At 43.5% G+C, this 27726-nt stretch overlaps 1 protein-coding gene across 1 annotated transcript in view; it reads right to left on the bottom strand.

The window, feature by feature from the left end:
- Nucleotides 1-27726, bottom strand: part of MOB1B (MOB kinase activator 1B) — a 239519-nt gene that overhangs the window by 112196 nt on the left and 99597 nt on the right. The window contains exon 3 of the mRNA XM_069236867.1: nucleotides 2213-2306. Within this exon, the coding sequence (XP_069092968.1) occupies nucleotides 2213-2306 (94 nt within the window). The remainder of the gene's footprint in view (nucleotides 1-2212; nucleotides 2307-27726) is intronic.

Below are 27726 nucleotides of genomic sequence, written 5' to 3'. Positions count from 1 at the left end.
TAGGCCTACCCACACAAATGAGGTACAATTTTTTATCCTGAGACTTGGGGTAACACTGGGTGGAAGGAAATTTGTGCCTCCTTTCAGATTCCAGAACTTTGTGTCACCGAAATGAGGAAAAAGTGTTTTTTTGCCAAATTGAGGTTTGCAAAGGATTTTGGGTAACAGAACCTGGTCAGAGCCCCACAAGTCACCCCATTTTGGATTCCCCTAGTTGTCTAGTTTTCAAAAATGCACAGGCTTGGTAGGTTGCCCTAGGTGCCGGCTGAGCTAGAGGCCAAAATCTACAGCTAGGCACTTTGCAAAAAACACGTCAGATTTCAATGTAAAAATGTGATGTGTCCATGTTGTGTTTTCGGTTGCAAGCTTTAGGCCTACCCGCGCAAGTGAGGTACCATTTTTATCAGGAGACTTGGGGGAACACAGAATAGCAAAACAGGTGTTATTGCCCTTGTCTTTCTCTACATTTTGTCCTTCCAAATGTAAGCCAGTGGGTAAAAAAAGACGTTTATTTGAGAAATGCCTAGTAATTCACATGCTAGTATGGGCACCCCAGAATTCAGAGATGAGCAAATAACCCCTGCTTCCCAACACCTTATCTTGTGCCCATTTTGGAAATACAAAGGTTTTCTTGATACATATATTTTTCACTCTTTATATTTCAGAAGATGAATTGCTGTATACCCGGAATAGAAGGTGCAGCTCATTTAGCGGCTCTGGGTACCTAGGGTTGTTGATGAACCTACAAGCCCTATATATCCCCGCAACCAGAAGAGTCCAGCAGACGTATAAGTATATTGCTTTCGGAAATCTGACATGGCAGGAAAATGTTACAGAGTAAAACGTGGAAAAAAATTGCTGTTTTTTTAACCTCAATTTCATTTTTTATTTATTATTTCAGCTGTTATTTTCTGTAGGAAACCCTTGGAGGATCTACACAGATTACTCCTTACTGAAGTCAGAATTTTGCCTACTTTTCAGAAATGTTTAGCTTTCTGGGATCCAGCATTGATTTCTCACCCATTTCTGTCACTAACTGGAAGGAGGCTGAAAGCACACAAAAAAATAGTAAAAATGGGTATGTCCCAGTAAAATGGCAAAAAATAGTGTTGAAAAATGGGGTTTTCTGATTTAAGTCTGCCTGTTCCTGAAAGCTGGTGATTTTAGCACCGCAAACCTTTTGTTGATGCCATTTTCAGGGAAAACAAACACAAGCCTCCTTCTGCAGCCCTTTTTCCCCATTTTTTGGAAAAAATAAAATACAAATACATCGACATTTTCACTGTATTTTGATTAATTTCTTGGTTTCCTTCAGGGGAACCCACAAAGTCTGGGTACCTCTAGAAACCCTAGGGTGTTGGAAAACAAAGGACGCAAGTTTAGCGTGGGTAGCTTAAGTGGACAAAAAGTTATGAGGGCCTAAGCGCGAATGGCACCCAATGCCAAATAAAAAGGCCTGGCACCTGAGGGGAACATTAGAGGGCTGAAAAGAAGAAAAAAATCTCCTACCGGAAATCCCAAGCTTAAAAATCAACCATGCACATTATCAATCCTTCCTAGGAGCTGCCACTGTTCTATGGAAAACGGTTCCTGCTAACCACAAGAATAACCAATCATTGAATCATTTTGTCAGCATCGAAACACACCTCTCCAGACTGTATCTGAGACAAAGATTAACCTTTTGGAATGTACATGACCCTGTTGCAGTCCCCTCCACCTGTTCCCTTCTCTGTTCTTGCTGCTGTCCTCCCAGCTTTTACCTGTAGCCCTTAGTTCTCCTTCTATGCTCTTACTTGGATTTACTAGGTCTTCTATGTGCTACACTCCCGTCTTCTTTCTCCAACCAGTGTAGTCTTTGTACTTGCACCCTCCCAACCACATCTTTTGCTGTTCGTATACGTTTCCTCTTCTCTAACCTTTCTCCACTCTCAATCTCCTCATGGGCTCTCCCTCCCAAACCCACTTCTGCCCAAGTCCATTCGCTATGGAGTTTCTCGTGCAGAGTTTATTATTAAAAACATTGTGTCACTGTTCATTTTATCAGTGTTTAGGATCTATATAAATTTGTGAAACAAATTACTATGAAAATCCTTTTTTAAACAGTCAGAAAACCTAGAACAGCTGCAAAGCTTGAGTTTCTGCTACCTGTATGGTGTCATAAATAATTAACTGTCGTACAAGAATATTATATACAAGTTAAAAAAATACTTACTTGGGACCAGCAGACATCACAGGGCAGCTTTCCTCAGTGCAGAAGTCAGTAATAGTTCCATAGAGCATATTGATCTGATTGAAGAAATCCACAGCTATAAAATACAAAATAGTACATTAATATAGGGGACCAAGCAATCAAAATCAACATTTGACTCAAAACAAATAAAGGTGACAGCATTTCATCACAATTTCATATTGGAAGCTGGGAAATACTTTACACTCAACAAATACTAAGGAGAATTTTGTCACTTCTGGAGATTCAACATTCATTCATTATTCTCATCCAAACATCTCATTCTTATGGGGCAAGGCTCCTCCAGAAGCCAGGGTGCAGTGGCTGAAGTGCCATGGAATGTTAGAACACTAGCGAAAGGGCATAAGTATAATTTTGGCCTTCATCAAAAAGGGCTGAAGCAAGGTCCAGGAATCCTCATATAACAAGTTGAGGTATCCTAAGAAGATACATACTTTGATGCAACCAAAATTCTGAATGGGTTTTCCAGATTAATTTTGTTTATCATTTGCTATGTCACAGCAGTGATACCACTATTCTAGAATACCTGTTTCCATGTGTCCACAGCATTGCCTTGATTTTTCCAAAATACATAATTTGTCTTGGTTTTTCTTATACAGTTCACAGGATTAGCAGGATTAACAGAACTACATTTTTGTTCCCTTTCCTCATATTTTGATTCACATGTTCAATGTTATAGTTATACGGGACAAGGTGTTAAAGGTTTTATAAATTTCCTATAGTCTTCTTTGCCTCTGCTCAAAAATGTTCCAGATCCTCAGCCACAGTAGACCACAGAACCGGATTCATACTTTTGCTCCTTCAATTTATTTGGTTAATTGAAGGACGTTTTAGATGTGGGTTAAATTCTGATGCAGCTTATAAAAGTCAGTCGTTTCACAAAGAGCACTGGATAGCAAAAGCTGTGTACAGCGCTGGATAGCAAAAGCTATTTTTACTTACATTCAAGCATGAGTCATGGGAGAAAGGACTATCCCAGTGGCCTAGAAGCAATATTTTATTTAGTACAGGATCGCAAACAGAAAACACTATCAGAGGCAGATGACCTTGTTGCTGATTAAAAAAAAAAAAAAAAAAGAAAACTTACACCCAGCAACTGAGACGTATGCTGTAATTCTCCATTTGACAATAAGCAAATGACAAACAAGAATATATCCTGCACCCACAGCTGGAGGATAAGCCTTCACGCCATCAGGGAACCACAGTGCATTTTCTAGTGTTTAAGATGCATAGCTTTTTTCCTGTTAAATAAATCCTCCACTGAGTATCATTTTTGGACTGAGATGGAAACAATTTTTAACCCTAGAGGTGCAGAAATACTTAAGCCTAAATATACAGCTTAACATCCTGTAGATTAACTTGATAAATTATCTAGCTAGTATCTGGGCTGAGGCAAAGCATGTATTATTTAATTAGAAAAAACACCTTTGGTTATCATTCAGATTTGGGTGCCGATAAGACTTCTCACATAGATCACTATGGTGCCTATATGAAAGCAAAAATTCCCCACACCTTTGATGCTAACTTCAGGTCATATTTTACCCTTATAATTCCACGAGTGTGAGCTAGTGGATCCATTATAATCAAGAACCTCTTTCACTACTCTTCCTCGTCCTCTTCCTCGTCACTAGGGAGGCAAGAGCTGCATGTTAATCTGTAACAGTATAACAGTATAACAGTGTTACGCTGCAGAGTTATCTCTATAAGTAACTGGTTTCTTTTTTAGAGTGAAACTATTATCAGTTCCTGGATCATCTGACCGGGAATGGTAGCAGGCATGCACCTATGACTATGGCTCTTGCATATATGTCTGACCGTGACATGTTTCCAATGAAAAATAATTTTGCTGCATTGCCAAATGCACATTTGGACTTACACGGAGGCGCTTGTGGGCTAATTCATAATATCCCTGAAAGTGGTTTAGCATCGCTTGGTGATGGAGTTATCCTTGCGATAAGCTGCAAAGGTACAAAGCGTTGATCAGTCTTCTTGAAATCTCCTGTCCTTTTATTTTAATAGTAGAGATTTTCTGACATCTAGGTTACACAAAATCTTCAGCTGGTATTTGCAAATTCTGAAACAAATGACGACGGTCTATGGCATGACTTACAAATATAGATCCAGGCTTACGTACACATGTTGAACATGTTCTCAATATTATTTTAACATTGTGTGTTACAAAAAACCTATCACTTTGGTGTGGCTTCTGTTGATGAGGTTGAGTTGTTAAGTCTTCTGTGGACCCAGTCTCCTTTGACTATATTTTTTCTTTTTTTAATAGCTGTGCTAAGAACCAACGCCTTTCGCAAAAGATAATGCTGAATTTGTTAAGGTGTAAACTTTTTCAGCACTGAAACTCCAAAAAATTTTAGGTAGCGGATGCTATGCAAATGCTGACAAGAAACCATCTTCAGGATTTATCAGGTATAGTTCTCTTCTCTAGATCCGATGGCTTCAAAAACTACATCAACTTGAAATACTTGTTCTTTTGGATTCACTGAGGTGACATGCTTTGCTTATCTGTTTCGGATACTTTTCAGCTTGCTCTGCTGTTGTGGCACAGGCTTCATGTTTTGGGACCCTTAACATGATCAAATAACTAGAGGGATATTTATGTGGCACTTGTGTGTTTATTCTCCCCCCCCCCCACAACCTATGCCCTCATTCCCATTTGTGCATTACTTCACTACTCTAGGTCGCTGTCTGTCTTGCCTCTGAAACGTACACTTCACGAAAATACCAGCTATATTGCTTTAGCCTCGTGGAGTGAACCCATAAAGCAGGCTGAGGTTATGGCTTCCTCCATCTTACAATGATGGTCTTGGAGGTCCCTCTGCTGGCATGATTGTTGCTATATTTCATAACTATGTTGGTCAGAAGAACATAAGCATCACGTTTGACCAGGTAAAAATACAAAGGGTGACTAATGACGAGTCAGTTTAATGTTTCCTCAGCCCTCTAGGTATGGGGACAAGGAAGAGATGTGCCAAGAGAAGAGATTTCTTGTTGAAACGGAACTGTGACCAACCTTTTGTAACAAAGGATGGATAATTACTGGGAAGCAACTGATTGTTTAGCATAAATGTCCGGAGGCGCAAAGGATTTGAGGTTCACATACAGACATGGATAGTATTATATGGCCATTAAGCAAGAACTCATTAAAAAAAAAAAAATCGAAACTAGGGCCGTTTCTTACCAAAAGAAAAGCTGATCACATCTGAATAAATGTTAAAGAAGCTGCATTTGGACAATATCGACTCTAGCCCTCAAAGACGGGGGTCAATGATTGACCAGGATAATTTCTTGCACTTGTAATTGGAGACACTTACTCGGGTTGTGTGCTTTGATGTTTATCCTAGCAATGCAGAAGACAAATAGCAACGTGCTTTGCTGCAAAGACAACTGTCAGAGACAATGCCAGTCATTAGAGGTGTGGGAAGTGGGTGTCCCTTGCTTTTTCCACACAGAAGTGGACATTGGTACGGTTCATTTGTGTTTTCTGGAAGTAAGTCTTTCAATCCCAGAAGGATTTCATTCAGACTAGTTTATCTAAAGGACTAAATCTAAATAGTCTTAAAAAACACAGATCAAAAGTCACCCATACTATACACCACTCGCCTATTTCAAACAATCCTCTGCCTCCATCATTATATCGGCTCTGAATGTACATGTACTTTTTGACATGTTAAAATGGTTTCCTTTTTACACAAAGCAGGGTGTGCAGGTGGGGCTTTAGGTGTGGAACTCTTAGAACGTAGCACCAGAGCTCCCCAAGTTCTACTACACTTTCACCTTCTGTTCTCATCTACGGAGTCACATTAATTGACCCCAATGCAAAAGCTGCATGCACATGGGGATGCTGTGACCAGGGCAGTACGTTTACATCCACAAAAAACCTCCAACCAAACCCGGCAGAAGAAAACAAGCATTTGCAATGCAATGGGTCTCGCATTTCTCCGAGTTAGAGCTATTAGCAGTTGTGAACTCCCAACTGGACTTTTCTTGCCTCATTAAATGGAGAAAAAAAACAAGCGAGATCGCGCTGCGAAAAAAGAGAAAAAGTAGTCCAGTAATCATGTCTGTCAATCTGTCAAGAGTGTCCATCAATTAATCTTTTTCTCCTGGTAGATTTTATGCCACAATAGAGATCACTATATTATCTCCGGTTCCACAGATGCTTGGCCTTATTACATGTGGACTGGAATTTCATTCCTGCTTGCTACCATAAATAAGTTTACTGGCTTTTTGCACTTTATTAAGGTTCCTATCGTCTCATTCTTTTAACATGCATAAAAAGTGCGTGGTGCATGCTTCACTAGTCAGAGTTTGAAGTACTTCACATGGTCCTCTCTTCCTAGGTAAATATAGCAATACAGAAATAGTCTTCCACAATGAGGCATTTGTGGGGTTAAGCCCTTCCTACATGTACACTACCAAAGGAAGGATGTTATCCTAGGAGATAGTAAGACTAAATACATAAATGATCCCTCTGTTTCAGTGTACAGCTTCGTCCTGCACCAGGGGAAGCACTCAGGAAAAGGAAAAGCTCTAGCAAGTTAATAGGATTGAAAATAGGCTTTAATATTCTTATCAGCTATGCTCATAGCTAGAATGAGAATCTCAACTAGTGAATAGACTGCCGATCTTGGATTGAATGGCAGGTCTTATTAATATGTTACTTACCTTCGGTAATGCTCTTTCTGGTGGATATTCTAACCGCAGATTTTTCATCTTTAAAATATTTCCCAAACACCAGGTTGGATCTGGACGTTTTTCTTAGCAGTGCTAGGTGGTACAGTGTAGCTCCACCATGTCTTTGTTCCTGCACATAAGATCCACCCCAGCACAGACATCAATTTCTTGCTTTACTCTCTCTGCAGCATCTAATGTGGAGCACAAAACAATTGTTGGTAGGAATGTGCCAATCTCTAATTTGTGACCTTTCTGAACTGTCAAAGGGACCACACCACAGAACAGGAAGGTGAGAAGATAGTGAAGAATATGCAGTTAGACTATCCACCAACAGAGAAAGTGTAACCTTGAGTTAAGTAACTCGTTCTTCCGACTTATATTTCTAATTGTAGATTCCTCACCTTTAGAATAGATACCTAAGTGGTACTTCCCAGAGGTGGACCGGGCATAGACCAAGCAGTCCAGCCGGACAAACAAGCGGAACGCCCTTCCCGTCAGAGCTGGCTGTCAAGGCAGTAGTGTTTCACGAACGTGTGCAGCTTGACAGATGTCAAGGACAGGCACTACAAGTGGAAAGGCAGTGGTGGCAGCCTTTGCCATGGTGGAATGGGCTCTCAGACCTAGTGAAGGCTGCTTTTGGGCCAATGAATGGCAGACCTTAATGTAGAAGACGATTTTTCTCAATTAGTCTTTTTCTGCATTAGCTTTCCCATCTTTGCCCTGGCAAACCCCACAAATATGTAATAGTCTACCATCAACCTAAAAGCTTTAAACGTGTTTGGGGTACAAGCGATGAAGCTCTCCTCTCCTTCTAAGGGATGGAACCAGGGCAAACAATGCTTGGAGAGTAACTAATTGCCCAATGTTGAAGGGGGTCATAACTTTAGGGAGGAAGGCCACCCGGGCCGTCATCACCAGTATGCCCAGAAATGAAAATGTCACTTACCCAGTGTACATCTGTTCGTGGCATCAGTCGCTGTAGATTCGCATGTTTTGCAATAGCTCGCCATCTGGTGTTGGGCCGGAGTGTTACAAGTTGTTTTTCTTCGAAGAAGTCTTTCGAGTCACGGGACCGAGTGACTCCTCCTTTTGTGTCCATTGCGCATGGGCGTCGACTCTATCCTCGATTGTTTTTCCCCGCAGAGGGTGAGGTAGGAGTTGAATTGTAGTAATAGTGCCCATGCAATGGAGTGACTAAGTATGTACCTATATAAGGTTGAAATGATATAACAAATAGTTGAAGGTAACTTCCGAACTGCTACAGGCTCCCGGGGAGGCGGGTGGGCACATGCGAATCTACAGCGACTGATGCCATGAACAGATGTACACCGGGTAAGTGACATTTTCAGTTCGATGGCATCTGTCGCTGTAGATACGCATGTTTTGCATAGACTAGTAAGCAGTTATCTCCCCAAAAGCGGTGGCTCAGCCTGTAGGAGTGGAAGTAGTCTGAAACAATGTTCTTAATACGGCTTGCCCTACTGTGGCTTGTTGTGCGGATAACACATCTACACAGTAGTGCTTGGTGAATGTGTGAGGCGTAGACCATGTGGCTGCCTTACATATTTCTTGCATTGGGATGTTTCCTAGAAAGGCTATGGTAGCACCTTTCTTTCTGGTTGAGTGTGCCCTTGGTGTAATGGGCAGCTGTCGTTTAGCTTTAAGGTAGCAGATTTGGATGCATTTAACTATCCATCTGGCTATACCTTGTTTTGATATTGGGTTTCCTGCATGAGGTTTTTGGAATGCAATAAATAGTTGTTTAGTCTTTCTGATGTTTTTAGTTCTGTCAATGTAATACATTAATGCTCTTTTGACATCTAATGTATGTAGTGCCCTCTCAGCTACGGAATCTGGCTGTGGGAAGAACACTGGAAGTTCCACTGTTTGATTTAGATGGAACGGTGAAATAACCTTTGGTAAAAATTTAGGATTAGTCCTCAGGACGACCTTATTCTTGTGTAGTTGTATAAAAGGTTCTTGTATTGTAAACGCCTGAATCTCGCTTACTCTTCTTAGGGAAGTAATGGCGATGAGGAATGCAACCTTCCAGGTTAGGAACTGTATTTCGCAGGAGTGCATGGGTTCGAAAGGTGGACCCATAAGTCTAGTTAGGACAACATTTAGGTTCCATGAAGGAACAGGTGGTGTTCTTGGTGGAATAATTCTTTTAAGGCCCTCCATGAATGCTTTAATGACTGGTATCCTATAAAGGGAAGTTGAATAGGTAGTCTGCAGGTATGCAGATATTGCTGCAAGGTGTATTTTAATGGAAGAGAAAGCTAGGTTAGATTTTTGTAAGTGAAGCAAGTAACCCACTACATCTTTTGGAGTTGCGTGTAATGGTTGGATTTGATTAATATGGCAGTAGCAAACAAACCTCTTCCATTTACTTGCATAGCAGTGCCTGGTGGATGGCCTTCTGGCTTGCTTTATGACTTCCATACACTCTTGTGTAAGTTGTAAGTGTCCGAATTCTAGGATTTCAGGAGCCAGATTGCTAGATTCAGCGATGCTGGATCTGGGTGCCTGATCTGTTGGTTGTGTTGAGTTAACAGATCCGGTCTGTTGGGCAGTTTGATGTGTGGTACTACTGATAGGTCTAGCAGCGTTGTGTACCAGGGTTGCCTTGCCCAAGTTGGTGCTATTAATACAGGGAGTGCAGAATTATTAGGCAAATGAGTATTTTGACCACATCATCCTCTTTATGCATGTTGTCTTACTCCAAGCTGTATAGGCTCGAAAGCCTACTACCAATTAAGCATATTAGGTGATGTGCATCTCTGTAATGAGAAGGGGTGTGGTCTAATGACATCAACACCCTATATCAGGTGTGCATAATTATTAGGCAACTTCCTTTCCTTTGGCAAAATGGGTCAAAAGAAGGACTTGACAGGCTCAGAAAAGTCAAAAATAGTGAGATATCTTGCAGAGGGATGCAGCACTCTTAAAATTGCAAAGCTTCTGAAGCGTGATCATCGAACAATCAAGCGTTTCATTCAAAATAGTCAACAGGGTCGCAAGAAGCGTGTGGAAAAACCAAGGCGCAAAATAACTGCCCATGAACTGAGAAAAGTCAAGCGTGCAGCTGCCACGATGCCACTTGCCACCAGTTTGGCCATATTTCAGAGCTGCAACATCACTGGAGTGCCCAAAAGCACAAGGTGTGCAATACTCAGAGACATGGCCAAGGTAAGAAAGGCTGAAAGACGACCACCACTGAACAAGACACACAAGCTGAACCGTCAAGACTGGGCCAAGAAATATCTCAAGACTGATTTTTCTAAGGTTTTATGGACTGATGAAATGAGAGTGAGTCTTGATGGGCCAGATGGATGGGCCCGTGGCTGGATTGGTAAAGGGCAGAGAGCTCCAGTCCGACTCAGACGCCAGCAAGGTGGAGGTGGAGTACTGGTTTGGGCTGGTATCATCAAAGATGAGCTTGTGGGGCCTTTTCGGGTTGAGGATGGAGTCAAGCTCAACTCCCAGTCCTACTGCCAGTTCCTGGAAGACACCTTCTTCAAGCAGTGGTACAGGAAGAAGTCTGCATCCTTCAAGAAAAACATGATTTTCATGCAGGACAATGCTCCATCACACGCGTCCAAGTACTCCACAGCGTGGCTGGCAAGAAAGGGCATAAAAGAAGGAAATCTAATGACATGGCCTCCTTGTTCACCTGATCTGAACCCCATTGAGAACCTGTGGTCCATCATCAAATGTGAGATTTACAAGAAGGGAAAACAGTACACCTCTCTGAACAGTGTCTGGGAGGCTGTGGTTGCTGCTGCACGCAATGTTGATGGTGAACAGATCAAAACACTGACAGAATCCATGGATGGCAGGCTTTTGAGTGTCCTTGCAAAGAAAGGTGGCTATATTGGTCACTGATTTTTTTTTGTTTTGTTTTTGAACGTCTGAAATGTATATTTGTGAATGTTGAGATGTTATATTGGTTTCACTGGTAATAATTAATAATTGAAATGGGTATATATTTTTTTTTGTTAAGTTGCCTAATAATTATGCACAGTAATAGTCACTTGCACACACAGATATCCCCCTAACATAGCTAAAACTAAAAAACTAAAAACTACTTCCAAAAATATTCAGCTTTGATATTAATGAGTTTTTTGGGTTCATTGAGAACATGGTTGTTGTTCAATAATAAAATTAATCCTCAAAAATACAACTTGCCTAATAATTCTGCACTCCCTGTATGAGTTTGAGTTTGTTTTGACTGAGTTTGTTTACCAGATAAGGAAGGAGAGGGAGAGGAGGAAAAGCGTAGGCAAATATCCCTGACCAGTTCATCCATAGGGCATTGCCCTGGGACTGCCTGTGTGGGTATCTGGATGCGAAGTTTTGGCATTTTGCGTTCTCTTTTGTCGCAAACAAGTCTATCTGAGGTGTTCCCCAGATCTTGAAGTAAGTGTTCAGAGTTTGGGGGTGAATTTCCCATTCGTGGACCTGTTGGTGATCTCGAGAGAGATTGTCTGCGAGTTGATTCTGAATCCCTGGGATAAACTGTGCTATTAGGCGAATTTGGTTGTGAATTGCCCAATGCCATATCTTTTGTGCCAACCGGCTCAACTGTGTTGAGTGTGTCCCCCCCTTGCTTGTTTAGATAATACATTGTTGTCATGTTGTCTGTTTTGACGAGAATGTATTTGTGAACTATTATTGGTTGGAAAGCCTTTAGTGCTTGAAAAACTGCTAGCAGTTCTAGGTGATTTAAATGCAGTTTTGTTTGATGTACGTTCCATTGTCCTTGTATGCTGTGTTGATCGAGGTGTGCTCCCCACCCTGTCATGGAAGCATCTGTTGTTATTACGTATTGTGGCACTGGGTCTTGGAAAGGCCGCCCTTTGTTTAAATTTATATTGTCCCACCATAGAAGCGAGAGGTAAGTTTGGCGGTCTATTAACACCAGATCTAGAAGGTGACCCTGTGCTTGTGACCATTGTGATGCTAGGCACTGTTGTAAGGGCCTCATGTGCAGTCTTGCGTTTGGGACAATGGCTATGCATGAAGACATCATGCCTAGGAGTTGTAATATCATCTTTGCTTGTATCTTTTGTGTTGGATACATGCGTTGTATGATGTTGTTGAAGTTTTGAATTCTTTGTGGACTTGGAGTGGCTACTCCTTTTGTTGTGTTTATTATGGCTCCTAGGTACTGTTGTACTTTGCACGGCAGGATGTTGGATTTTGCGAAGTTGACGGTGAACCCCAGTCTGTAGAGGGTTTGTATGATTTGATTTGTGTGGTGTGAGCACTTTGATAACGAATGGGTCTTGATTAGCCAGTCGTCTAGATACGGGAATACATGTATTTGCTGCCTTCTGATGTGTGCAGCGACTACTGCTAGACATTTTGTAAAGACTCTTGGTGCTGTTGTTAAACCGAAAGGCAATACTTTGAATTGGTAATGTATTCCTTTGAATACAAACCTTAGGTATTTCCTGTGCGATGGATGTATTGGTATATGGAAATACGCGTCTTTGAGGTCTAAGGTTGTCATGTAGTCGTGTAGTTTGAGCAATGGTAGCACTTCTTGTAGTGTGACCATGTGAAAGTGGTCTGATTTGATGTATGTGTTTACTATCCTGAGGTCTAGGATTGGTCTTAGCGTTTTGTCCTTCTTTGGTATTAAGAAGTACAGTGAATAAACTCCTGTGTTTATTTGTGTGTTTGGTACTAATTCGATTGCATTCTTTTGCAATAGTGCTTGAACTTCTGTCTCCAGGAGCTCGGAATGATGTTGTGATAAATTTTGTGCTCTTGGTGGTATGTTTGGAGGGAATTGTAGAAATTCTATGCAATAACCATGTTGGATAATTGCTAGAACCCAAGTGTCTGTAGTGATTTCCTGCCATGCTTTGTAATAATGACCTATTCTTCCCCCCACTGGTGTTGTGTGGAGGGGATGAGTGACATGTGAGTCACTGCTTAGTTGCAGGGGTTTTGGGGCTTTGAAATTTTCCCCTATTCCTAGGGAATTGCCCTCCTCTGTATTGGCCCCGAAAGCCTCCCCTGTACTGTCCCTGGTAACTGGACGGTGTTGCCTGTGAGGTGCTGGCTTGTGTGGCCTGACCCCGAAACCCCCCTCTAAAGGGTGTCTTGCGGAAGGTGCCGTAGTTTCCTCTGCTCTGCGGGGAGTAGAGTGCGCCCATTGCTTTAGCAGTGTCCGTGTCCTTTTTAAGTTTTTCTATCGCTGTGTCCACTTCTGGACCGAACAGTTCTTTTTCATTGAAAGGCATATTGAGAACTGCCTGCTGTATCTCTGGTTTAAACCCAGACGTTCGTAGCCATGCATGCCTTCTGATGGTCACAGATGTATTAATTGTCCTTGCAGCTGTGTCTGCTGCGTCCATGGAGGAGCGTATCTGGTTGTTTGAAATGTTTTGACCTTCCTCAACCACTTGCTTTGCCCTTTTTTGTAGGTCTTTGGGTAGATGTTCAATGAGGTGTTGCATCTCATCCCAATGGGCTCTGTCATAGCGCGCAAGTAGTGCTTGAGAGTTGGCGATGCGCCACTGGTTTGCAGCTTGTGCTGCGACTCTCTTTCCAGCTGCATCGAACTTGCGGCTTTCTTTATCCGGGGTGGTGCATCCCCAGATGTGTGGGAGTTGGCCCTTTTCCTAGCTGCTCCTACAACGACGGAATCTGGTGGCAGCTGTGCAGTGATGAAAACAGGGTCTGTAGGGGGCGCCTTATACTTTTTTTCCACTCTTGGTGTGATTGCCCTACTTTTGACCGGCTCCTTAAAAATTTATTTTGCGTGCCGGAGCATACCAGGGAGCATAGGCAGGCTTTGGTAGGAGCTGTGGGTGGAGGAGAGGGTGTTGAATAAAAAGTCATCCTCAACCTGTTCTGAGTGGAGGCTTACATTGTGAAATTGTGCTGCTCTAGCCACCACTTGAGAATACGCAGTGCTGTCTTCTGGTGGAGATGGCTTTGTAGGGTATGCCTCCGGGCTGTTATCTGACACTGGGGCGTCGTATAAGTCCCATGCGTCCTGATCCTGGTCACCCTGGCTCATGGTGGTGTGAGCTGGGGAATGTGATGGAGTTTGTGCTGGTGAGACGTGAATTACAGGTGGAGGAGAGGGTGGTGGAGTAACCTTTTTCACCACCTTTGTTTGTGGTGTTTGTTCAGTTTGGAACTCCAGTCTTCTCTTTCTTCTAATAGGGGGAAGGGTGCTTATTTTCCCTGTTCCCTCCTGTATGAAGATACGCTTTTGCGTATGGTCTACATCGATAGATTGCAGCTCTTCCTCGAACCTATGCTTTCGCATTTGGGAGGTTAGTGAATGCTCCTCTGTATAAGAGCCTGAAACTGGGTCGGTTGCAGGTTGTTTTGGCGCCGAAACCCTGTCTGCATCTTTTTTCGGCTCCGAGCTGACTTTTCTTTTTTTCGGGGCCGAAACCTCTCGGCGTCGATCTTCGTCGGTGCCGCTGTCTCGGCGTCGAGCCGTGTCTACACCGCTATCTCTGTGTCGATGCTTGTCTCCAGCACTTTCTCGGTCCCGAGAAGGCTGCGTACCGGTGTCTCGACCGGAGTCGGACTGTCTCGGCACTGTTTGGGCCTTTTTCGGTGCCGACGGTCGGTCACCGAATTTATGGGTCGAGCCATGGCCTGGTGGCAGTGGCGTCCTCTGGGCCTTGTCAATCTTCTTATGTGTTGTTTTCGACGTCTTACTCACGGTTTGTGGGTCATCGAATTCCTCGGAGTCCGATTCGTGGATCGAGAAGGTACCTTCCTCTTCTTGTTCCTCGAACTCTCGGTGGGCTGTCGGCGCGGACGCCATTTGAAGTCTTCTGGCTCGACGGTCTCGGAGTGTTTTTCGGGACCGGAACGCACGACAGGCCTCGCAGGTGTCTTCACTGTGCTCAGGTGACAGGCACAGGTTACAGACCAAGTGTTGGTCTGTATAGGGGTACTTGTTGTGGCATTTGGGACAGAAACGGAACGGGGTCCGTTCCATCGGCGTTCTTCAGCACGCGGTCGGGCCGACCAGGCCCCGACGGGGGATCGAAAAACTACCCCGAAGGGCACCGGAGCTCTTCGATGCGGTGTTGAATCTAACTACGCCGATCCCGAACGCAACAATACCGACGAAAATCTTCCGAATTTAGCTATCTTTCTGTTCCGAAACTCGGAGCGACAGGAACACATCCGAACCCGATGGCGGAAAAAAAACAATCGAGGATAGAGTCGACGCCCATGCGCAATGGACACAAAAGGAGGAGTCACTCGGTCCCGTGACTCGAAAGACTTCTTCGAAGAAAAACAACTTGTAACACTCCGGCCCAACACCAGATGGCGAGCTATTGCAAAACATGCGTATCTACAGAGACAGATGCCATCGAACAAGGTGGTGTAGGGTGGTTGCAGTGACCATGCCTGGAGGCCACTCATGCAACGAGCTGAAGTGATTGCAAAAAGGAAGACAGTCTTAAAAGTTAGCAGGTGCAACAACTAACAATGCATCAGCTCAAATGGAGTACAGAGGAGACAAATCAAGCCAAAGTTAAGGTCTCAACGTGGCATCACAAGCAAACAAGGACGGTTCATTAAAACAAAAAGGCAGAAAGAGCAGACAAATGTTTAATAGTGTTCAAAGCTAGGTCAAAAACAAAACAATAAAAAATATGACTGCGGTGCACTTTACGGTCTGACACAAATTTAACCCATTTCCCCTGGCATATATGGAGTTCATAAATGGACACCTGGCACTAACGAGGACAGCCAAAACCTCAGATGGTAGTTGAAGCGCAGGATCACAGTCAAGTAGTGTGGATACACAGTACACTGTACCGGATTGGGAGGGTGACCTTGGTCGAGGTCACACACTGGCATTGGTATAGGATTCTTCTGCAGTGGCATCAATGAAGGAGGGACAAACTGTAAAGCCTGCACCAGAGTGGGTGCTGAACTTGAGACAGGTCCACTGAAGTTCAGGTGACATAGGATCGATCAGCCAGAGGTAATCCGACTTAGGGTGCCTACGGCCCAAAGCACACCAGATGGAGCCAGAAGAGTGACAAAAATATGCAGCATTTCCTCTTTAAAGGCCTCGACCCACTGCGTCGTCACGGACGGAGAGTGGAACGATGCACAGGAGATCATCAGTATCTACTACAGGATCGGCTCCTGGATTGGGAGAGAAATCGATCAGCACCACTGCAGCTTTGTGACGAGTCCCTCTCACCTTCTTATGTTAACTGCTGGACTTCAACATACGGGAGGACTTGGACCAAAAAGACTTCTCACAGGAGAGCCACTGGGAGAGGGTTTGGCCCTCAACTTGGAGAAAAAACAGGATTTAAACTAGGTGTGTGACTTCTCCTGGTGTTTGGCAACATACAGCTTTGCTTTACTATCCCAGATCATCTTCGGGTGCATGAGATTGCACTCATCACATGGACCTGGAATCATGCCCAGAGAACAAACACTAGACCCACCTAGTGCCGATCTGTGACCAGCATCTATTTTCTGCAGTCACACCAGGGTTTGATGACTTCAGTTTTAGGAGGGTACTTAGTTTCCTTGCACACTGGAATTAATTTAAAAAAATGCTGAATGATCAACTAAAGTGGGAGCAGAACTCAAGACTGTTTGAAAGTGTGAAAAAAAACATAACTGATGTTGATGCTTATATGCAGCTCTGCTTAGTCATTTCCAGAGTGGAAGTAAGACAGAACAGATACACACTGCCACCTAGTAGGGCACGGTAGCACTATCAGAAACATTCAGATCCAATGTGTTACTGAGGGAATATTTTTAAAGGTGAGGAGGCAACGGCTCGAAGTATCCATCAGAAGTAATACAAATCCCACCTATTGAACTAATTATTGTGGGAAACTGTTTTTTTTCTCTTAATTTTTTAACAAATTAATTATACATAATGAACCAGACCTTGAATAATGGAGTTGAAAGAAGCAACAGAAATGTGAGACATGTGAGTAGTGTTATGAGATGCTTTTCAGGATATGTGGGGAAAATAATTTGTTACTTACCCAGTAAGCATATGTTTGTGGCATGTAATGCTTTAGATTCACATGTTCTGCATACTCCTGCCATCTAGTGTTGGATCCGGAATTGTGCAAGTTGTTTTTCTTCGAAGAAGTCTTTTGAGTCACAAAATTGAGTGACTCCGTCTCTCAGTGATAATGCGCAAGGGTATTGACTTTATTGTTTGATTGTTTTCCCACAGGTGGGGAGAAAGGAGTGTAAGGTTTGGGTAAGTAATTTGATGACCATGCTGAATCTATAAATATTAAGTATAAAGAAAGACTGCAACGGCCACAGGTGCCCAGGGAGGAGGATAGGCGCATGTGAATCTACAGCACTACATGCCAAAACAGATGCTTACTGGGTAAGCAACAAATTCAGTTTGATGGCATGTGTGGCTGTACATACACATGCTCTGTATAGACTGTAAAGCAGTTCCTCCTTAGAAGTGGAGCCTAACCTGTGGGTGTTGCAGTGGTTTGAAAAAAGGTACATAGCAATGCCTGTTTTACACTGGCTTGCTAATACATCCACACAATATTGTCTGGCGAGTGTGTGGTGTGGACCATGTAGCTGCCTTACATATGTCAGCTATGCAAATATTTTGTAACAAGGCCATGGTTGCTGTCTTTTAATGAGTAGATTGTGCTTCGGGAGGAACAGCTGAAGGTCTTTTGGCCTTAGCATGGTAAGTTTCAATTACATTCAACTATCAATCTGGCTATGCCTGATTTGGATAAAGGGTTGCCTTTGTGTGGTGGTGAAAAGGTAACAAAAAAGTTAAGAATCTTTATAAGTTTTAGTTCCATCAGTGCAGAACATAAGCCCTCAATAACAACTAATGTATGAAGAGCTCTCTTTGCAACAGAATGTGGTTGCCGGGAAAAAAAATGGCAATTCGGTGGATTGATTGTGATGCAATTGAGATCCAACATTGGGTAGGAATTTAGGGTAGGTACAAAGAACCACCTTATCTCTATGTATTTGCAAGACGGGTTCTTCTAAGCTTAAAGCCTGGAGCTCACTAACACACCTAAGTAAAGTGATGACATGACAACTAAGAACAGCTTTCCAACACAGAAACTGAAAAGGGCATGACGTTCAATAGGGGACTCTTGAGTCTTCTAAGTACTATATTAAGATTCCAAGAAGGTGCAGGAAGAGTTCATGGTGGAATCACTTGCTCGAGTCCTTACATGAAGGCTTTGATGACAGGGTTTTTGAAAAGCAAAAGGTGCTGCCTGTTTTGTAGATAAGAAGTTACTGAAGCAAGATACAACCATATGGAAGTGTACACTAAGTTTGCCTTTTGTAAATGAAGCAAATAACAGAAAATGTCTTGCACTGTGGCTTTGGAAGGGTTAATTTGTTTTGAGTGACAATAGCAACCAAAGTGTTTCCATTTTGCTGCATAACATGCTGTAGTGGTGGGTTTGTATGCTTTCTTAAGAACGTCCATACATTCTTATGGCAGGTTAAGGTAGCCAACCTCTATGACCTCAGGAGCCAAATTGTTAGGCTGAGATTTTTAGGAGGCATTTGGGTGACTAATTTGTCCTTGCTTCTGAGTGAGAAGGTCCGGCCTGTTGGGGAGCTTCTCATGTGGAACTACTGAAAGATCTAGTAGTGTTGTGAACCAGGGATAACACGCCCAAGTGGGAGCTACTAGTATCATTGTGAGACGTTTGCCTGAGCTTCCGAACCAGAAATAGAAGGAAGGGAGCGGTGGAAAAGCATAAGAAAATATCCCTGACAAACTCCTCCATAACGCATTGTCCATGGATAGTGGGTGTGGAAACCTGGAGGTGAAAGTTGGGCATTTTCTGTTTTCCGCTGTGGAGAAAAGGTCTACTTGAGGAAACCCCAACTTTTGGAAGTATGACTGGAGGACTTGTGGGGGAGTTCCCACTTGTGGACTTGTTGCTGCATCCTTCTGAGCAGATCTGCAAAGTCGTTGTCTATTCACGAAAGAAATGTCACCAACAGGTGACTGCTGTGATGTAGAGTCCACTTCCAGATGATCTCCTTGTTTCTATAAATAATGCATGGCTGTCACATTGATTGTGCGTACTAAGACAACCTTGTGAGTGAGGTGAGGAAAGATTGCTTCAAAAGCTAGGTGAATGGCATGAAGATCTAGGTAGTTGATGTGGCCATTCTGCTGTATGGCATCCCAGAGACCCTGTACTGTTAGGTTTCGTAGGTGTCCACCCCAACCATCTGATGCATCCGCTGCGTGCCTGATGGGGGAACAGGAGTAAGAAAAGGCCACCTTTTCAACAGAGTGTTGGTGTTCCACCATTGCAGAGAACAGTGTGTGTGGCGGTCTATCAACACCAGATCCTCCAAATGACCCTGTGACTGAGGCCACAGACGAGCTAGACATTCCTGTAACAGGCGCATATGTGACCTTGTGACGGGAACTATGACAATGCATGAAGTCATCATCCGTAGTAGGCACATAACCATCCTTCACTGTGAGTTGGGGGTTTGTCTGAAAATGATGCAATGCTGCCTGAAAGTTTAATTATTGCAGGATTGGGGTTGGCTAATCCCAACTGGACGTTTAAGATTGCTCCTAAATATGGCTGAACCTGTAGTAGCTGCAGATGAGAGTTGGGAATGTTGATGGTAAACCCTAAGCTGCACAGAAGATCTATTGTCATCTGAGTGGGTTGTTGGCACGGATGAGGAGTGCTGGCATTGATAAGCCAGTTGTCTAGGGAAGGAAACACATGGACGTTTGTTTTGTTTGCATAGATGAGCTGAGACCACTGCTTGCCATTCTGTGAACAGAATAGAACTACCTTAAACTGGTAATGTCTGCCCGCTATGACAAATCTTAAGTATTTGCGATGGGTTGGATTTATTGGCATGTGGCCGTAGGCATCTTTCAGGTCTAGTGTTGCCATTAAGTCACCTTGTTGGATTAGTAGGAGGACATTCTGAAAAGTGACCATGTGAAAGTACTCTGATAGGATGTATTTGTATAAAGGCCTGAAATCTAAGATTAGCCTTAATGATCCGTCATTTCTGGATAATTAAGAAGTACAGAGAGAATACTCCTGAGCCCTGATGTTGAAGAGGAACGGGTTCTATGGCCCCTTTGAGGAAAAGGGCTTGGACATCCTGCTTGAGTAGTGTTTGAGATTCCTGAGTTAACCTGTTAGTGCGAGGTGGAATTATTGGGGGGTGTGGTAATGAGCTCCAGACAATAGTCATGTTAGATAATGGCTAATACCACTTGTCTGTGGTAATGGTATCCCAAAATGGATGGGACTATTGTAGTCTGCATCCCAAAGGTGTTGTGTGGTCAGATGGGTGAATAGGGTAGTTACTGTTGGTAGAGGGTGTTGCTCCATGAGAGGAGGCACCCTACCCTTGTTGTTGCCTCTGAATGAGAACCTCTGTTTGGTGCATGAACTCTGAGGCTGCTTCTGTTGTGAGGTGCATGCCTCTGTAGAGGTGGATATGTAGATACCCCTGTAACTTGGGTGACGAAACCTGCCCCTGGGAGTAGTTATATGCAACGCTGCCACTGCTTTGGCAGGGTCTGTGACCTTTTTCATTTTTTTCTAAGGTAGTGTCTACCTGCACACCAAAGAGATGTTCCTTATCGAACAGCATCTTGAGAACAGCCTGTTGGACCACTTGTTTAAAACCAGAACACCTCAGCCAAGCCTGTCGCCTAAGGAGAATGCTCAATTTGATTTTGTGAGTTGCAGTATTTGTTTGTCAAGGGTGCAGCCAATAGAGGTATTAGTGATGGGTTGCCCCTTTGTAAGAATTTGTTGACCCCTTTTTCTATGTTCTACAGGGAGGTACTGGAGGAGCTCCTCCATTTCGTCCCAGTGGGCTCTGTCCTATCATGCCAAGAGGCCTGGGTATTGGCAAGATTCCAATGTTTGGCAGCCAAAACTGCAACTCTCTTCCCCACAGTATCTATGCGCTTACTTTATTTCTCTGAAGGGGTGTATCCTCAACAGCTTGAAAATTGGCCCTCTTGCGTGCTGTAGTGGTGACTTGGGAATCCGGTGGCACTTGGCCCGAATGAAAATAGGGTCAGATGGAGCTTGCTAAGAGTTCTTATCCACTCTAGGAGCGATGATCTTGGCCCTAAAAGGATCCTTAAAAATGTCCTCAGTGTGTCTCATCATGCCTTTAACATGGGGGAGACACTGCATGACACTGTGTGTCTCTGTGTGTAGTAGCTAAGGTGTCAAAAAGGAAATCTCGTTCAAGTGGTTCCTTGTGTAGCTCTACACTGTGGAAAGCTGCCGCTCCTGCAATGACCTCTTGGTAGGCGATTGCGTCCTCAGTCGGGGAAGAATGAGTTGGGTACCAGTCAAGTTAATATGGAATATTATGATCTGAGAGTACATGTCCCCTGGGTCGGGATTCTCTTTTGGCTCCCCTAACCCACCAGTGTCAGACTGTGGTGACCCCTGAGGAAAATGTCCAGGGGGTCATGGAGTGGTGACAATGGTTAAAGAAAATGAGGGGGTGATGCACTTGGCCCATGGTTTTCCTCATGTGAGAAAGGGGTACATCCAGTGTCTCCTCAAATGTCAATTTCCTCTTTAGAGGTGGAGGAGAGGAGGGAGTAGGAATATTTCGACCAGTTCCCACTTACATTTTTCGCTGCTGACTTTACATCTTTTCCAAGATAGACTCGACAGGAGATGTGGAAGCTGATGAAGCTTTAATGTCTTTTGGCTCCAAGGGTTTCAGAAAAGAGAATTTCAACTTTGAAATGTAAAGCTTCATCGATGCCTTTGGTGAATCGAGGCGACTGCCAGGATGGCCCAAGGGCAAAGCTTCTGAAGCTTTCCAGATCCAACCTTGGCTGCAAAGCAGTGGTAGACCAATGACCTTAGATGGAACGGTCAGTCGCAACGATTTTTTGGTGGGCTTGGGTGAAGGAATGGAGACATGGACAGCAGTACTCACAAGTGGTGCAAATGGAACTTCCTGCGTCTGTAGGTCTACCTCCATGTCGGAGCCAGAGCTATCATCAAGAGAAAAGGCCTCCTCTTCTTCAACAGTAGGCTACTCTTGGGAGTGTTCCTCGCCGAAGATGTTGAGAGTGTCTGCAACACAGACATTTCGAAGCGACAAGCCCTGTGGTCCCGGAGTGCCTTCTTTGACCTGAACGACTTGCATGCCTGACATCTGACTTCTGAGTGCTAATCTGTGTGTGGGTATATTGTGTGCCAGTGTGGGCAAAATCAAAATGGCGTGCGTTCCATCACCAGCAGCACATTTTCAGAGAGGCTGGGTGAATGAGAACAATACTGTCAAACACAGATAAGAAGCGGTAGAATCCAACCAAAACTGAGTCAAAGTCAAGGACTTCTTTGAAGAAAAATAACTTGCACAACTCCGGACACAAAAATAGAGAGCAGGAGTATGCAGAGCAAATGCATCTACAGCGACACATGCCATCAAACATATTAGCGGGGTGAAGAATAATTCCTTGGATGACTAGTACAAAGAACAAAAAGAAAAGGCATAGGCTCTTTTTTGATTGCTGGACGGAAGGTGCCAGTCTCATGCTCAACAGAAAATTCTTCAACAGTCTTGAAGTAGAGGAGAAACTAAAATTCCGAATGGAAGTTATGTAGACTCTAGAGGTGTCAAGGTGGTGTCAATATGGATATTGATAGTTAGCACATGACTGCCCCTCCTACGTGAGCCATTAAAGACTGGACAACCTGGAAGTGGAATAAAGGCTTGAATATGCACAGGAGATTGAATTGAAACCCTGCAAATTGGGACTTTATCTTCCCAGCTGCCTGATAAAAATGCAGGGGCCTATATAAAAGCCTAAGGATTACACATACTTGAGAAGAAGCAATTGATCTGTTAGTGCATCATGCTATTGACTCAAGCTTGAAACAGATTTGAAGCTTGCTTTCCTTCAGCATAACTACCTGTCATGTTAAAGGTGACTTTGATGTAGACAGTGGGCATCAAATCAAACAGATATCCAACAAGATTTGAATGAAGGATGTCTTTTTAAAATAAAAGTAGCGTTGTCAGCTTGCTGCAGTGAGATATGCTTTTGGACAAGTAAATCTTCAAAAGCTCCCCGTAAAGGCCGAGTAGCACAGCTTGACATTGTGTACCAAAAGGGGGGCTAACTCAGTTCATCTGAGTAACTGGTTTCTTGTCGGACAGAAAGGAGGAGAAACATTTAAGTACCATTTCTTTAAAGAGCAGGCATGCGGAGACAGTGTTTACTAACACTACTTATTTGACATATGAAAAAGCCTTTGGAAAGTTGGGAATCACCAGGCAGAAGTTCAGTGCTTTCATGACCTTTCGCAAAAGATGAAGCAACTAAACTACTTGATTGGAGTGTCCAAATATTTTCTGTTCAGAGGTCAAACAAGTCTGCCATCCAGTTATTTAACAACAGAATATTCCTTTACTGTACAGCAGACCAAATTCGAAGTAGAGATTAATACACCAACACAGGAAAACTAGTGTTTACTCAGCTTAGTCTTCTGATGTAAAGTCCCTAAGGCCAGACTCCATCTTGAGCAAGGTGGGACTCCATTTCCTCTGTTTTTGCTAAATCACCAACATGTCTGCCTTTCACACAGATGCTGTCTGTCCTTATCCTTCCAAGGACCTGTGAAAGTGTCAAATCATTCTAACAATGACACAGATAAGACACGTGATGCACAGACACCGACCTCGAGAAGACACCTGATGCATCATCAGTCTGGAACAAGTGCCCTTGATATCTCTATCCCGCGGACAGGTGATGATACCAGCACAAAGTAATCTGAATTGTCATGTTTTTGCCTTTATCATCTGTTTATAAGAATGCATTTAACCCCTTTGCTGCCAGACCTTTTCCCCCCTCAGGTGGCAGGTCTTTTTTCGGCTATTTGGGGCAGTTTGCGCTTAGGCCCTCCTAACTTTTTGTCCACATATGCTACCCACGTCAAATTTGCATCTTTTTTTTCCCCACAACATCGCAGGGATTCTAGAGGTACCTAGACTTTGTGGGTTACCCTGAAGGAGACCAAGAAATTAGCCAACATAAAGAGGAAATCTTTTTTTTTTTTTTTTTTTCCGAAATAATGGGAAAAATGGGCTGCAGAAGAAGGGTTGTGTTTTGTTTCCCTGAAAATGGCATCAACAAAGTGTTTGCGGTGCTAAAATCACCATCTTCCCAGCTTTCAGGAACAGGCAGACTTGAATCAGAAAAACAAATTTGTCAACACAATTATGGCATTTTACTGGGGCATATCCCAATATAACTATTTTTTGTGCTTTCAGCCTCCTTCCAGTTAGTGACAGAAATGGGTGTGAAACCAATGCTGGATCTCAGAAAGCTAAACATGTCTGAAAGGATAGAAAATTCTGACTTTAGCAAGGGGTAATTTGTGTAGATCCAACAAGGGTTTCCTACAGAAAATAACAGCTGAAATAAATAAAATATTAAAATTGAGGTGAAAAAAAACAGCCATTTTTCGCCACGTTTTACTCTAACGTTTTCCTGCAATGTCAGATTTTTTAAAGTAATATACCGTTACGTCAGCTGGACTCTTCTGGTTGCAGGGATATATAGGGCTTGTAGGTTCATCAAGAACCCTAGGTAGCCAGAGCCAATAAATAAGCTGCACCTTGCAATGGGTTTTCATTCTCTACTGGTTATACAGCAATTCATTTGCTGAAACATAAAGAGTGAAAAATAGTTATCAAGAAAACATTTGTATTTCCAAAATGGGCACAAGGTGTTGAGAAGCAGTGGTTATTTGCACATCTCAGAATTCCGGGGTGCCCATACTAGCATGTGAATTACAGGGCATTTCTCAAATAGAAGTCTTTTTTACACACTGTCTTACATTTGGAAGGAAAAAATTTAGAGAAAGAAAAGGGGCAATAACACTTGTTTTTGCTATTCTGTGTTACCCCAAGTTTCCCAATAAAAATGGTACCTCACTTGTGTGGGTAGGCCTAATGCTCGCGACATGAAACGCAACATGGACACATCACATTTTTACATTGAAATGTGACGTGTTTTTTGCAAAGTGCCTAGCTGTAGATTTTGGCCTCTAGCTCAGCCGGCAAGTTTCCTAATAAAAATGGTACCTCACTTGTGTGGGTAGTCCTAGTGCCCGTGAAAGGAAATGCCCCAAAACAGTATCTGGACACATCAAAATGATCAAATACAAAACTACCTTTTTTGTGCTGGGGGTGCCTGCATTTTTGGTCCTGGGCTCAGCAGCCATACAGGGAAACCTACCAAACCGAGACATTTCTAAAAACTAGACACCCAAGGGAGTCAAGGGAGGTGTGACTTGCGTGGATCCCACAGTCTTTTCTCACGCAGAATCCTCAGCAAACCTCAAATTTAGCTAAAAAAAATGAATAAAATAAAATCACATTTTTCCCACATTTCTGTGTGGGATCACCACACTGGGACAAATTATCTACCACCCAACATTCCCCTCAGTATCCCGGTAAAATTGATACTTCACTTGTGTAGGTGGGCCAAGTGCCTGTGATGGGGAAGAGCAAAAAACATGTAGAAACTAAGGGGGCACCAACGCGGGTCCAAAAGGGCAGTTTGGAAAAGAAAAAAAAGAAAGAAAAAAAAAAATACTTTTTAGGCTGACAAGTGGGGCAGAATTTTTAATCGGTATAGGTGAGGCAATGCTGGGTGGTAGGAAGTGTGTGGATTCCTGCTGATTCCGGAAGGTTCCATCACACAAATAGGGAAACAAAAGTGTGATTTCCAGCAAAGTTGGAGGTTTGCAAGGCATTGAGAGCAAGAAAATAGTGTCGGGTGCATGTGAAGCACACCACCCTGGACTCACCCAGATGTCTACTTTTCAGATGTGTCTGGGTCTTGTGGATTTTTCTACATGGCAGCGTCCCAAAGCCAAAAAAGTGCAGCCCTCATCCTTCCAAGTGGGACGATTTTGATAATTAGCCAAGCTCTCATGGCCCAAATGTAAAATCAAGACCCCAAATCATCAAATGTCCTCTTGCTTGCCGTGCGATTAGATGTTTTAGTGTGCGGGGGAGAGCTGAAAGACTGTTACTCCCTTCAGTTGGGGGTGGGGCATAACTAGGCCCATACTGGTTGGTAACCACCACCCAATTGATTTATTATTCCCTGGCATCTATTAAACTTTCTGCCCCCCCCCACTCCCCTAGAGTGTGGATCGGGGGTAACTGCCCCATCTGCCTACGGGTGGGCAGAACAACTTTGGCCCCATTTATTTGGAATGGGGGTATGGCCATGCCCCCACCCTCTAATTTTGAGAAAAAAAATCTTCCCTGGTCTCTGGTAGGCTTTCTGCCCCCCTTGGGGGCAGATGGGCCTTCAAACAATAGGCCGATCTACCTCCAAGGGGGGCAGATATGGCCAACAGTAATGTGCCAACAAAATCAAGATGGACGGGGAGATTTATAAAGTCCAGTGTACGGCCTCCATGGGTATTAGACAAAACAAAAATGAGTACACTGTTCCTATAGAGATAAATAAAGAGCACAGGTTCAAACATGGACACTTCTTAAATTAGAAGCAAGAGCCCTCACACATCCAGTGGATGTCATGCCTCATCATAGGGCTTGCTCATCAGGCTGGCGCTGCAATGCCTGACGGGCCCTGCAAGGGGGCACTTTGCCAGAGATCTTTAGTCAAAAGTGTGTGCCAAGATAGAGGTAGGAATTGATTCAAACCTACCCTCAAAGAAGAGCAGGAGAAAAAAAGATTAAAATTGGCTCGGGGACTCCAAACAACTTGTTTTAATTGGTGTGGATTCTCTAGGTCAATGTTAAAAACATACGGGAGTGGAGAGGAAATAAAGTTCCACCATTTTACATACAACACCAGACTAAAAAGGAAAATCTCCCTTTAGCTGATTTCTACGGTCAACATGTTTCGCGCCGTAAGTGTCCCTACAGATCGTATGGCGCTTCATCAGAACCAAACGGTAACTCCTAAGCTACAATAGACACCAGAATAAGGTTTAAGAAAAAGAGGAAGAACTACTTACAGAGCACGCTACACTAACAACAACCTAAATAGGCGAACCTTCTCATATTAGAGATTGTGTTCCATGGGACAAAACAGATCATTTGACTAACTTCACAAAGTTCAACGTAGTCCCGTGCCAGAGACATACCCGGTGGCCGTCTTCTCGAAACAGTCATTGCCCCCCGGGAAGCAATCCATGCCTAATAGGTTGCTCCGCTTATCTATATAATTTTTAATGTTTTTTTTTTTTTTTTAAACATCCCTGGTGCTTCGGCCTAATTAATATAGGCGCAGAAAAGGCCTAATAAATTGCCCCCCAGGGAGCGACCCTTGCCCAAGGGGTCGCTACCAATGTTCCCTCTAATTTGTTTCCACTGTGTGCGGCAGTGTGCGGTCTCTGTGCGCTGCAGCCAAGGATACGTGCGCCAAGAAATTGACCATTCACGCGCGCGCAGCACATAACTAGCCAAGATCTTTGGCATTAGCCTCTCCATACCACTAAAGCAAAAAAGGGATATCATTGCTCCATGCAATAGGGCATCAAGGCAGTTTTGTGACCTGGTTGCACACCCCAAGGACATGACCTGTTAAGTGCCACCTACACCCCAGTTAGAGAAAACAGAAATCAGGAGGTTGAACCATTATGAAACTTTAATGAATACTCTCAGAGTGCTGCAGAGGACCCGCACATCAAATACAGCCAGTTGTACAATTGGTTAACATTTACAGTTTGATGAACACACTGCTGATGAATGCCATGATGCCC

The sequence above is a fragment of the Pleurodeles waltl genome, chromosome 1_2, assembly GCF_031143425.1.
Source record: "Pleurodeles waltl isolate 20211129_DDA chromosome 1_2, aPleWal1.hap1.20221129, whole genome shotgun sequence".
NCBI classification, from domain to species: domain Eukaryota; kingdom Metazoa; phylum Chordata; class Amphibia; order Caudata; family Salamandridae; genus Pleurodeles; species Pleurodeles waltl.
This window is presented reverse-complemented; position numbering and strand designations above follow the sequence as displayed.